This window comes from Vidua macroura, chromosome 13, assembly GCF_024509145.1.
Source record: "Vidua macroura isolate BioBank_ID:100142 chromosome 13, ASM2450914v1, whole genome shotgun sequence".
NCBI lineage: Eukaryota > Metazoa > Chordata > Aves > Passeriformes > Viduidae > Vidua > Vidua macroura.
Window position 1 is genome coordinate 6,812,271 of NC_071583.1, and position 13,137 is coordinate 6,825,407.

The 13,137-nt window shown below is 44.9% G+C and overlaps 1 protein-coding gene across 3 annotated transcripts in view; it reads left to right on the forward strand.

Annotated features, from left to right (window-relative positions):
• ADAMTS9 (ADAM metallopeptidase with thrombospondin type 1 motif 9) overlaps nt 1-13,137 on the forward strand; it is an 80,095-nt gene that overhangs the window by 20,971 nt on the left and 45,987 nt on the right. For all 3 annotated transcript variants that reach the window (XM_053989173.1, XM_053989174.1, XM_053989175.1), the window contains exons 12-16: nt 3,579-3,724; nt 9,663-9,844; nt 9,945-10,081; nt 11,152-11,269; nt 11,533-11,628. In XM_053989173.1, coding sequence (XP_053845148.1) covers nt 3,579-3,724; nt 9,663-9,844; nt 9,945-10,081; nt 11,152-11,269; nt 11,533-11,628 — 679 coding nt within the window. The remainder of the gene's footprint in view (nt 1-3,578; nt 3,725-9,662; nt 9,845-9,944; nt 10,082-11,151; nt 11,270-11,532; nt 11,629-13,137) is intronic.

Consider the following 13,137-nt stretch of genomic DNA (forward strand, 5'->3'; position numbering starts at 1 on the left):
GAAAACTCAATTGTTCAGTGACACTTGACTGATTTCCTTCAGGACAATGAGCATCATGTATCAATTTGCCTTCCTTTCTTAGGGAAAAGTGCAATTGCAGATTTGTTTTTATGGTTGAGAAAGTGCATTAGAGATGTAGTTGGAATGTCTAATGTTTTTCTGTAAAATCCCCATTTTGAGCATAGGTATCTGCAGAGTCCCTGTGACTTGAGACATTGTGCCCTCAACTTCTCTGTTGGTGAGCTTGGGATCTGCTCACTGCTGAAAGATCAGCAATAACTTTGAAATTTTCTTGAAATACCAAAAATCTGGGCTGCAGCAAACCTGCATTTACCCTTGGATATGACCAGAGTGATGTGCAAACAGCAGCAGCTGAGCAGATCAGCACGCCCTCAGAGCCACCCTGTGTCATGCAGTGTCCAGCTGCATGGCTCTTAATAAAGACCATGTGAGCAAAAACATTTCAGGCCACAAGTTTAGACAATCTGACAAGTTTAGACAAACTAGATAAGCATGATCTGAACATCTCAGCTGAGAGCAGATAGGCTCTTAAGAAAAGCTAATGCAGCCCACTCGTGTTCGGGCAATTAAATGTGTTCTCACAAAAGGGCTTTATGGAGTAATTTTGCTGTCTGTGTGCTCATCTGATTCAAGCTTAAAGTTTGGATCAACATAAACTCCGTCCTGCTTGGTATTTACTTGGGCTTGTAAAGTGCTGAGGTGCGAGCCTGAAGTGCTTTTCCTTGGAATAAATTGCTATTTTGGTACTCTGCTGTGGCCAGGAGTCCTGTCAAGCTGCTACTTGCTGACTAATGCCTCAAGTCTGCATGTTTAAAGCTCATGCTGTACGGGTTGGCAGATGGAGAAAATATCATACCATTTTTTATGGAGATATCTTTGGAAATAAGAGAGCCTGAATAGCTAAAAAAAAAGATTTAGCTAAAACTACTGGGATGTAGATTTAACTGGGCTCTAAATTTACTCTTAAATCAAGGGCATTAAAAAACATGAGAGTATTAACTTATGCATATTTTGCATGTGAGGACACTGAATCTGATACTGTTAAATCAAGCCATAAGCCCAGCCCAGATTCTGGCTTTGCTGCGTGATGGTTTTACCATGTTCCACAGAATCAACTCATTGCTGGGTGGAGATAAATCTCTGAAAGAAGATAAAGGAGGCTGTAAATTTGGGCCACTCTCCGTGGTGGTTTTCAGGGCTGTTTAAAGAATGGTAACAGTAGAGCAGATGAACAGTAATGATTTGTGTCTGCTGCCCTGTGGCAGCAGGTAGTGTGTCTGTTATGCATGCAAGGAGCTGCACAGCCCCTTCTGCCCCCTGCTACTCCATTCAGCCAGCCAGCCCAAGGATGGCAGCTGGATTTGGGAAATTATCTGGAACTCCAGTGGCAAGACAAAGGAAAGGAAAGTCTGCTGTAATGTCTTCCATCCCTGCCAGTGCTCTCCAGCTCCACTGTGTGTCTAAGATATTTTGAATTTGCTCCAGACAATCTGCCTTTTATTCTCTTCATTCTGTGAGCTGTAAGCTTATGGAAAAGAGGACCCTGGCAGGCTTTTTAGTCTTTCTGCTGTATCTCAACATAGAAATTATTTTTAAAATATGAAAGGCATAAAGGTTGCACAGCCAGACTGTTCACAGTGTGGTTCCAAGAAGCACCATTGTGTTTTCATAAGATAATCTTGCCATTTATTTAAAACAGCTGCTCTTTTCCCTGCTTTGCTTTACCATCAACTCCAACCCCCAAATTTTTAATAAAATCAATGGATGTAGATGACTTCCTGGTTAATACTCAACCATGAGATGGGAGACATATAGGTCATGTCACGGTCTGTAAGCCATGTTCATTCACTAGTTAGCTATTCAGTCATCTTCCCTGGGTCAGTGGTGCCAGGCATGACTCTGGTTAGATATTTAGCTGTGAGCATCAACATTGCTGCAAGAAGTTCTCCACTGGGACAGCACTATTGGATTGGTGTCATGTATTTCTGTTGTTTAAGGATAGCTGTCACTGTATAGAGACCCAACCTTCATGTTTTCAACCTCTAAATGCCAGGAAGATTTGTGCATTGTAATTTGTCCTGCAGCAAAGAAACAGGCATTTCAGCTGATTTTATTGCTGTCCTTTACTGTAGCAGATGGGTTTTAGTCAGTTTTATCTGGGGAATCAGATCTTCAGATGAAAGCAAATCTGGAGTATTTTGCAGCCTAGAGACCATGCTTGTCTCTGAGCAAATACCACATGCAGGAGTGAAATTATGAGTTCTTCAGCTGTCCTGCAAACCATATCCATGGTCAAATGCACCTGAGATCAGCTTTCTTCATCAGCAAAGCTATGTAACAAGTCAGCCTTCATGGGAAAAAGGTGTCATATGTGCTGCAGAGCTGGTGACCTGTGGGATGCACAGCCCCATGACAGCTTGATTCTGCTCTGTTTTCCTAGATAGCTTTATCCAAGGTGGTTCATAAGGGTGTCTAAAAAAGCGGGATGAGCTTGTGGTGTGTCTTGACACAGCCTTGTTGTGCTATTAGTGGAAGGGCTGGAAAAACAGTGCATCAGCAAATTTGACCCTGTTCCCATAAAGATCATCAGATCTGAACAGCACCTGGTGCACAGAAACACTACAAGGGAATATTTTTAGTGATGCTCTCTACCTGTATTCGTAGTCTGTAGCCTCTTCTAATCTTTGAGCAATCAGCAGTGTTTGGGCTTCCCATAATTACAAAGATTTAGGCATCTGTATGTCTCTGGGTTTAAAGCAACTGTAGCAAGCACTGTTCACTCAGAGGGGACATTTTTCCGTCTCTTCTGGTGAGGCCAGAAGGTGACTCTTCCCTCACTTCTGCAGAAGTCTGTGCAGTCCATCTTGTAAACATACCCCAAAGGACACAATTTATACCATGAAAATAGGGATGGGGGCTTGCCAAGATAACTTAATCCAGTTTTCCAAACAAAAGAAAACAACAGGCATAGCTGGAAAACAGAAGTGTAAACCAGGTCTTGGCAAATCCCATGTTGTGTCTGAGTGTAAAAAAAAAACACTTGGGCTTGAGGAATTAATTTTTCTATTTTATTTGCCTTTTGGATTTGGAAGTTTTCTGCTTTGGGTTACTGTGGGGAGATTTGAGTTTTCCCTGGTGTTGTTTCTCCTTTTTGCCTGTCTGCTCTCCTGACACGGCTCTCTTTGCAGAGTTTCTGCAGCTCTCCAGGAAATGAGATAGAGCAGCTTTTTGAAAAGCCAGTGCTGTGAGTTTGCTGTGCTGCTTAGCACCAGTAAACAGGGAATATTTGGTGGTTGCTGTTGTCTTTAGTCTTCATCCCATAAATCATTCCATGGACTCAGCACCTTGCCTTCACTTTGCCATTTAAGGGCATTGAGAAAAAAAAATATGGAGGTGACAGACGAAAGTAAAAGTAGTTCAGTTTTGATTGCAAAATCATTGTGTGTGGCTGAGAAATAAGTGAGGCTGAGTCTTGTTGCCCAGGCTGGTCGCTGTTGGTTGCTCATAATGCAAAGCAGCACAGTCCCACCTTTGCCATGTCTCTCCTTCACGTGCAGCACTGCAGGTTTGGGATGTGTGTGCCCAAGGAGCTAGAGGCACCGGTGACAGACGGAGCCTGGGGCACCTGGAGCCCCTTCGGGACCTGCTCGAGGACCTGCGGCGGCGGCATAAAGACGGCGATTCGAGAGTGCAACAGGCCCGAGTGAGTGCACAGAGGGGAAGTGCCACAGGGTGAGATGGGGAAAAGCAGTTTGGGCTGCCCAAATGGGCTGAAATCAGCTTTGGCTGTCCCCAGTCCTTGTGAGTGCCAAGGACAGGTGGCTCTGCCCTGGGGATGGGTGGCTTTGCCCAGCGCGGGTGAGGCAGGATCTGGTCATTGGTGTGTCGGTGAAGTGCTCTAAAAAGGGATCCATTCAACAATGAGAGATAAAAAGCTGATGCCTACATGGGTTTATTACCTTCTGTTTTCCTGTGGAGGCACAGCTGGGGTCCCACTTCCAGAGGTGTTTTTCTTTCTCCAAAGCTGTGATTCAGAAAGGAGGGAGAAAGGAAGGAGCCTTCCTTTTTCACCATTTTACCCCGGATTCAGTTGCTTTTGCAGCTGTTCCTAGAGGGCTTTATAATAACGTTTTCTACTGTTTTATTCCTGCTTTGTCTGGTTTTTCAGCTTTTGGCTGCTTTTGCAGCTGATCCTTTATACAGTTACGTTTCAGCTGGTGCAGACTAGCCAAACCTCAGCAGAAATCTGTGACCCATTAAAAAGTGGCACTCAAAAATGTTTGCTATCAGCCTGGAATGCAAAATCCTGCACCATTTGAAATGGCAGGGAATTTTGCTGTGAGCTTCAAGGAGACAAATATGTAGCTGGTGCAATAGCAATAGCTTGAGCAACTGGTATGAAGGCAGCCTGTTTACGTAAATTGGGAATTGTGCTGGTTTCTGTTTAAATGCCTTCTTGCAGAAGAAGGGAGGCTTTCTGGGTTTTTATTTGGGACTGAGATACAGACAGGAGAGGGTCTGTGGGGCTGGTTGCACTGAGGAGTCTTAAAAAGATTCCTGTTTCTCATCACTGGTGTAGGATGGTTTATTGCCAAGGAAATTGCCAATAGTGTAGTTTCATCACTGCTAATGGGAGAAGGGAGGGTTTATACCTCTGACAGTGGTGGTGTGGTAACAGGAGACGCTGCTCAGCACAGCTGGGCAAGTGTCAGGAGTTGAGGCTGAGAGAGTAGGACACCAGCACATTAATTAAAACAATGCTAAGAAAAACACAAGTGCAGAGGGCTCTCATCTGGCTGTGCTGAGTCAGCACGCTCCATATGGTCTTTGATAGCCATGGAAAGACAAAAACAAAGCATCTTTGCATCTCTGCTGCTGAAACTTTGGATGCTGTCAGCAAGATGTATTCCTGTCTTCTGAGAGGCATCTATTCAGACTGATAGCTTTTTGTGATAGAAAATCTCCTTTATCCTATAGGCTAGCCAAGGGATTTGAAATTCCATCTTCCCTGATAGCTTGTGCTTTGTATCCTGGTGCTTCAGTAGCTGTATTGCTGTGGCTGATATTTGCAAAAGCACCTAAACACACTCGGCACCAAGCTGCCTTAGGAATCCTTATGATTGATAGTGGTTATTTTCCAGGCCCCCTTTCCTGAGCCTTGTGCTGGCACTGGCCTTTCTTCTCCAACCCCTCACAAGGTCTCTGTGAGGAGTAGTCTGTCCTGGCACAATCCACAGAGCTTTCCACTGATTGTTGATATGATTGTTGCTTGTAATTTGACACCATAGTGTGAGCTCCCACTACCTGTGTCGCCATTATCATGGGGCTGCTAAAACGATGGAAATGGATGAGACCCCACTGGATACTCTTGCCTTTTTCCCTTCTCAAAGTACTTCAAAAAGAGACAGTTTCTCCTCTGTTGTAGAAGGCAGCAAACCCAACCCAGATACCCTGAAAAAGGCCTGAAATCTCAGTAAGTCTTTTATATTCAAAGTTGGTTTAGCTTTTTAAAGATTTTTCTGTGCATGAAAATCTGGGGTGGGATCTTGCATCCAGTAAAAAAATGTGTTAAATCTGGCATTGAAAATTACATCCATTCCCTCCATGCTACAGAAAGTAAGGCTGCAACTCCTGCCTCTCTTTGTAGAGTGCTCTGACACCTACATGGGTGAGTATCCTGCTGGGATGCAGGAAGAGCTGTAAGCCTCTGGAATGGCAACAGACTGTTTTGACATGCCCTGAAGGAATGTGTTTGCTAACCAGACCAGACCCTTCCCACTGAGATTGCCCACATGGGAATTTGAGCCTGGCTGGTGGATAAAGCCCATGGCTGTGGTGCATCATCACAGGGTCTGTGGTGCAAACCCTGGTTTTCAAAGAAAGACATGTTGCAGAATTATGGGAAAGGGCATATTTGATAACATGTCAATACCAGAAGCCCTGTTTTCAGGAATGGCTGTTTGGATAGGGGAGTGTTGTCTCTGGATGTGAGTTAGATCACATTTGCATTTTAGTCCATCACAGAAGTATCCACCTGTGCTGAAAACTGTCTAAGCCTGACATGCAAACACATGTATAGATAACTGTGCTAGCCACCAACCAATTCCCAGTCCTAGGACTTCCTGGAATGCAGGGAAGGATATCTCAAACTGATCTGTGCACACTGGAGCTTCACAGATTTTTCTGCAGTCACGCATGAGCACAGGTACATGGGCAAATGTGCAGATGAACACATGTGCCCTGCAGTTAATTCTCCTGGGGCTTTTCCTTGTGACAACCTCAGTGCTCCCAGGCAGAGCTGCTGCCCATGGGGCAGGTGCAAAGCACCCCCAAAAACAGCACTTCTTGGCAGGTGTCTGTACCTGGTGCTGCCAGACTGCTGGGAGCTGGGTGCTGCCTCAAAATCTGCAAGTGAAAATGCTGAAGGTGATGGATTAAGCATCATGTATTTCAGACCTGTTGGGGTGGGAATGGGGATGAAGCCCTATCATTCCCTAGGCCTGAGAGTCTCTGGGCTGCTGGGAGGAGTGCAGTGGGTCTGGGGTGTGTGCAGTACCTTGTCAGGGGAATGATACTGGACTGAAACTGGCTCCACGCTGGCTGTTAATTGGTCAAATAGTTGACTCAGAGAGAAGGAAAGTGGAAGCAAAACAAGGAGGTTTCTATGCATGTACTGCTTTCCCTTCTGTCTCTGTGGTACACTGTTGATGATCCGTAAAAATATTACACAGAACAAAGTATGCTGTATTTCTTCGTTACACTGAAAATTGATGTTATATGAGGGTGACTTCTTTTTCAGGGTCAGCTCTTTCTGTCCCTCACATTTTGTGAGAAGCAGTGCTGGTTAAAAACACTCTGAAACTTGTCAGGGGAGTTTGGAGCTGTTTTTAAGTCTCAGAAGTGTCAGTGTGCTTTGGCCCCCAGCATTGTCTGCAAGGAGATTTACTGCCAGGGTTACAAAGCTGACAGTTTGCAACAAGGTGGCAAGCTTTAGCATCCTTCAGTTTGTGGTGTGTCCATGTGTCAATGTTATCTCAATCTCAGGGGTCATGTCTAGAGAAGAGAAAACTAAATAGTAGCTTGAGATTTTTTGATTTTATCAGACATACCTATAAAAAAACAAAAAAGGACTCCTGCATGTTCTTCATGTTCTCCTTAACTAAATAGTTAAGAGTTTCATTTTAGTTAAAATGATTTATATTGGAAGCAATGTGGTTGCCATAAGAATGTTGTAATTGCATTTTTTTTTAAAGGAAATGCCCTCTTAAGGGTTTGTATAACTCAGAGGCTTTGTCAAACTGCAACAGTTCTGCAGAGGTAGAAATGCTTTTGAAGTGAAAATGATGAATCCTGTTAATTCCCCCATGAATGACTCAGACTCACCCAGGTCTGGAGTGTGCTGCTGCCGTGATTAAGAAGGTTCCTTGTGTGCTGTGTAGTAATATGGTTGAGATGTCCCTTTGTAGCCAGAGGTAGCTTATGTGCCTGCATGGGAATAGTCCACGGGATGGGCTCTGGTATTGGGAAACCCCCAGCAATTGCCATTGTGCCTGCAAGGCAAGGAGGAGTTTGGGTTGTGTCTGCAGGAGCTGCTGTGCTGGGATGGCCCTGGAGCTGTCCCAAGTGTAATCAAGTAAGTTCTTTGAAGTTGTTTGTCATAACAAGGTGGACAACAGACTAAATCAGTATAAACAGGGTTTAGACTTACTCCTCCATTAGGAACTGTAAAGGTGTAAAATCAGTCTGTAATCAGGAATCTGCAATGGCCACTGTACAGTTGTTTGGGCTTTTTATCACTGGTACTTGTTTAATTGCAAACACCAGAAACCTTTGTAAGTGAAAGGCATTTCACTTTCCAGATGGCATGTGAGAACTGCCCTCAGAGCAGATAGAGATGGTGTTGTTAGCTATTGCTCAGGGCTGTGCCCAAGGACAAACCATACCCTCTGGCATTTAGGGTAGGACTAGAGGGGCCTGCACTAGAGCAGTGAGGATCTCCGTGACTGGAGGATGCTGGCAGGACAAATCCCACGTGTGTAACTGGTGGTGCTCAGCATCTCACCTGCAGCTGCTCAAGGGCACAACTCCTTCCTGTGAGCATCCCTGGTGTGGTGCTGATGGGGTGGTGGGAAGTCTGCCTGCCTTTCCTGGTTTTGCAGGCAATCTTTTGGCAAGAGCAAGCTGTTCTGTGCTTCTGTCTCTCATTTGTTTCACAGGAACTCTGTTATTTGAGTCACAACAAATTTTCAAGTGTTAAGAGTGAAGAATTGTTATTTGTGGGAGAAATGGCACTGCTGGGCTTCCTGAGTGGTGGAGGTGCAGAGATGCTAAAAAATTCAGTTCAGCTGCAGGAACTTGTTGACTTACTTGTTGACTTGTGTAGAGACAGCTGTGCAGGTGCAGGGAGGTGCTGTCTCTATTGCTAGAGGTGCTGGCTGTATGCAATGTGGAGATCTCATGGTGAGCACCTCTGTTCTGAGGGCAGGGGTGGTTCCCATTTATCACTCATTCATCTGCATCTTGAAGGGTTCTCCAAACCCTTCAAACCTCGTGTGTGCAAACCTTGTGCAAACCTTGTGTGTGTTTCTTCACAATGGAGCTCCAAGGGAAGGAGCATTCTGCCAGCATCCCTGGGGCACTGATGGGCACCTGGTCCCCAGGCAAGGCAGAGCTGATCCTCAAGAACAGCCCTAGAAGGAGTTGTGGGTGCACAGTTGTTGGAGCCTGGCAAGTCACTCTTCTGATTGCACTTCTTGCTACTGCAGGTACTCATTTTTCAGGGGGTAGGTAGAAGATGTAGGTTTGGTGGTTATTTTGATGTGCAGCTCATTCTTGCACCACTGTTGGCAGCAGATGGAATGGGAGAGGCTCTTTCAGTCCCCAGGGTGATGTTCTCTGGCAAAGGCTTCATCTACATATGAAAAAAAAATAGTTTTATGACTACAGCCCTGAATCTGTGAGTCAGGAAATTTAAAATGATAGCTTCTCCTGGGCTTATCCTCTGGGTTTTATGTGGCTTGGATAGGATCTCTCTTCCCAGTTTATACCAGTGTCATCCTGCTGTAAAATGGGAGTAAGTTATTTATTGGCTGTCTTTGGTGCTTTCTGGAATATACACAGGTAAAGTTGTTTCAAAGTGCTCAGCATTACCATTTTTAATATTTGGGGCTAGAAATCCTGAAGGACTAAGTGCTGTCTGACCTTTCAGCCTCTGCAGGGGAGGAAGCCTTTTCTCCTGTAATGTTTAGTTATTTGCAACCCACTAGATCAAAGGCAAATTGTTAGCCACAAAATCCATAGGACTGATGGGGTTGTAAGGAGACATGGGTCTGAGTGGGATCCCTCAATGTGAAAATAGATCCTCAGGTGGGGAAGAAGATGTTGCTCTTCCTTTCTGGTTTCTCTCACTACCATGGCATCCATCAGAAAGCAAATATTCTCTTTGTCATCCCTTTTTATTGCATATGTGGGATTTTTTTTGTTAGACGCCACCATAGCATTTCCTGCTTGTCAGCCTGGGATATTAATTAAATATATGCAGAAAGACAGAGCCCACAAAATGCTGTTGCAAATCCTGACCGTACTAAACCTGTTGCAGAATTGCAATTCCCCTCATTTCCAGCCCAATGTTGTCTCTGCAGACCCAAAAACGGTGGGAAGTACTGCGTGGGTCGTCGCATGAAGTTTAAATCCTGCAACACCGAACCGTGCTCAAAGCTGAAGAAGGATTTCCGGGATGAGCAGTGTGCCGACTTTGATGGGAAGCACTTCAACATCAACGGGCTGCCCACGAATGTGCGCTGGGTTCCCAAATACAGCGGCAGTAAGTGGCGGGGGGGATGCAGATCCTGCCTCCTGGATTGCTGCCTAGGGGTGAGGGTGTTCAGATAACGTGCTCCTGGTCTCCCTCCCTCCCCCCGCAGTCCTGATGAAGGATCGGTGCAAGCTGTTCTGCCGGGTGGCGGGGAACACGGCCTATTACCAGCTGCGGGACCGCGTCATCGACGGGACGCCCTGCGGCCCCGACACCAACGACATCTGCGTGCAGGGCCTCTGCCGGGTAATCACTGTCCCTCCTCCTCACCAAAGGGAGATGGCACTTTTGTAGGCCAGGCAGGCTGGCGCTTCTGCACCATGCTCCAGGCAGTTGTTGGCATGTCCTCTTCACTCAAGAGGATGCCAGCAGCATCTGCAGACTCTGTCAGCCCAAACTGGTCTGAAACTTGTGCCAGCCTCCAGATTTGCTGAAGAGCCACACATGGAATCATAGGATCATTTACGTTGGAAAAGACCTTTGAGATCAAGTCCAGCCATTAACCCAGCACTGCCAAGTCCACCACTAAACCATGTTTCCAAATGTCATATCTACATGTCTTCTAATACCACCAGGGAGGGTGACTCCCACCACTGCCCTGAGCAGTCTATTCCAGTGTTTGACAAACTTTTTGGTGAAGAATTATTTCCTAGTATCAAATCTAAACCTCCCCTGTTGAATGTGAAGCTGTTTTCTCTTGTCCTGTTGCTTGTTACCTGTGAAAAGAGCCTGACCCCCACCTGGCTACAACTTTCTTTCAGGTAGTTGTAGAGAGTGAGAAAGTCTCTCCTGAGCTTCTTTTTCTCCAGGCTGAGCTTCTCATCTCTCTCAGTCACTCCTCATCTTAGTCTAGACCATTCACCAGCTCTTCTTGGGACACACTCAAGTGAAACATGTTTGCACATCTGCCCTAAGTTACTGAGGGCTGTGGAATCTCAGCCTAAATCCCAGTGTTGCTTCCTTCTATGCTTTGCTCCAGTTCTTCCTGATCAGGCCCCAGAGCCCTACATTTCCATTCACGATTGTTCTTCACACTTTTCTCTATGGGAACAATTGATGCAAGAATTTTTTTGTAGTGAAGGCATTACCTGGTGCAAACAGTTGTTCTGATTCTTGCTTTGTAAAAATGCCTTTTGTTGTAAAACCTCGTGGGATGGTCACACAGTAAATCAGTGGAAAAATGTGGGGAAGCAAACCAGTTTATCTCACAGCAGCCTTTTGCATACACAGCTTTTGTGTGCCTTAATTAGGAGATTTGTCAATGCTGTTCTAGTCTGTATTTGCTCAATCTGTTTTTTTCAATTTTTCTCTTAAAGCAAGCTGGATGTGATCATGTGCTGAATTCAAAAGCAAGAAGAGATAAATGTGGTGTTTGTGGTGGGGATAATTCTTCATGCAAAACTGTTGCAGGCACATTTAACACGGTGCATTATGGTAAGAATCTGTTGCTAAAAACTTTATAGTGAAAAATGTAGGTCTATAAAAGCCATTATGATACTTAATCTACAAAAACACTGATGTAAAACACAAAATCCTTCTAGCTATAGTATATTCCATTTCATAACTATTTATGCTATCCCTAAATGAAAAGTATCAGCTTGTGTAATGTGAGGTAACTTAGCTCATTTCCCTTCGCTTGTAGAAAGCAAATCAAATGCCTGTGTAACGGCCTTGACTTTCTGTTGAATCTTTCCTAGGTTATAACACTGTGGTTCGCATCCCAGCTGGTGCCACTAATATTGATGTGCGTCAGCACAGTTACTCAGGGAAACCAGAGGATGACAACTACCTGGGTGAGTTGTACTCCTTATTTCACTCCAGAAGTCTCCTTGGTTGTCTGGTTGTAGTGATGCATCTACTGGCAGCTCTCCGCTAGGGAGGTTGAAGATTTCATTTGAGGGAGATATTTTCTTGGTGAGAATTTTTCTATGTCTGCCAAACATTCAGCCTTATCTTCTTCTTTTTTTTTTTTTTTTTTTTTTTTTCATGCCATCCTAGTTGCAAAGTCTGGGAGGTTCACCAGTTATAAGAAATATTCCCTTAGGGTGTGTCTAGGGCTGTGAAGGACTGTTGAGGCTGGGTGGGAGCTGAGGGACAAAGCTGGGAACCAAACAGGATTCTGAGCTCTGCTGGAGTCTCCTCACTGCAACTTTATCTCTGCTGTCACCATGCTTTGGCTGGTGCCATGTCCTGAAAGATGTTTGCGTAAACACATACAAAGAGAAATTATTTTCTATTCTTCTGAGCATAAAAATTCTGATTTCACTTAGTGAGGCTTTCTTGTCCCTGCCTGATAGTGACATATAACTGTAAAGAAATACCCTGCACCAAAGATGTTGGTTTGATTTAAATCTAACAGTAACTTGGCCTTTGGCTGTTGGAATTTCATAATCACTGCTCTCTCTGATCTGTGGCTGTGTCTTTAGAGGCAGATGAAAATGCTTGTGGTGCTGTGTTAGACCACTCTGTTACATGCACATATATGCTGTTAGCATGGCCATGAATGTGTTTTCCATCATGACCACTAACTCACCCTGTAGATATTTCTGTTTGGCTTCAATAGCAGAGATAATACAAATGAACATCATCACTGATGTTACACTTCCCAGTTGAAGGCTGATTTTGCCATTACGTCCTGTGTGGGGTCTTTTAGAGTCTTTGGTCCTCCTCTTTTGCACACCCTGTGCCTTGCACCACCAGCTGTGTTCCAGAGGCACAGGATCCTGTACTTATATCTTTGAACAGGGCACTTCATCTTGTTCTATCTCACCAAATTCCTGTAACTAGGTATGTTAAAAAGGGGAGTTGGCTCGTGGCCCCTAGCCCATCAAAGGTATAGGGACTCATTTGAGAAACAAGTGCCAGAGACTACCTTGCACCAAAGGGAGGCAGTGCTGACAGCCTTGGTGGTTGCTTTGAAATGCCATCCAGGTCGCTGGACCCTTCATTGAGGCAAAATGTTGAGGTGGTGCAGCATGAATGCACATCAGCACCAAGAAAGTGTTACTGAGGTCTCAGAGTTTTCTGTCTTGGAGGAGGGAGCCAAATTTTATTTTTCCTCTTTCCTGGAAAAAACAATCCTCCCTATTTTGTGCATATTCAAACTGGTTCACCCCAGAAGGAGCCCCAAACTTCTCAGCTCTTCTTGGAGGGCCTTTAATCTTCTTGGGAAACAATGAAGTCAAATCTTCTTTAATGTTGCTTTAATATTGCTGGGAAAGCATCTCTTCACATTAGGCCTGACTGGAAGCAAATGAGAAGTGTGCATGTGTCCACTTACTTTGCAGCTCACTGAGTGTGAA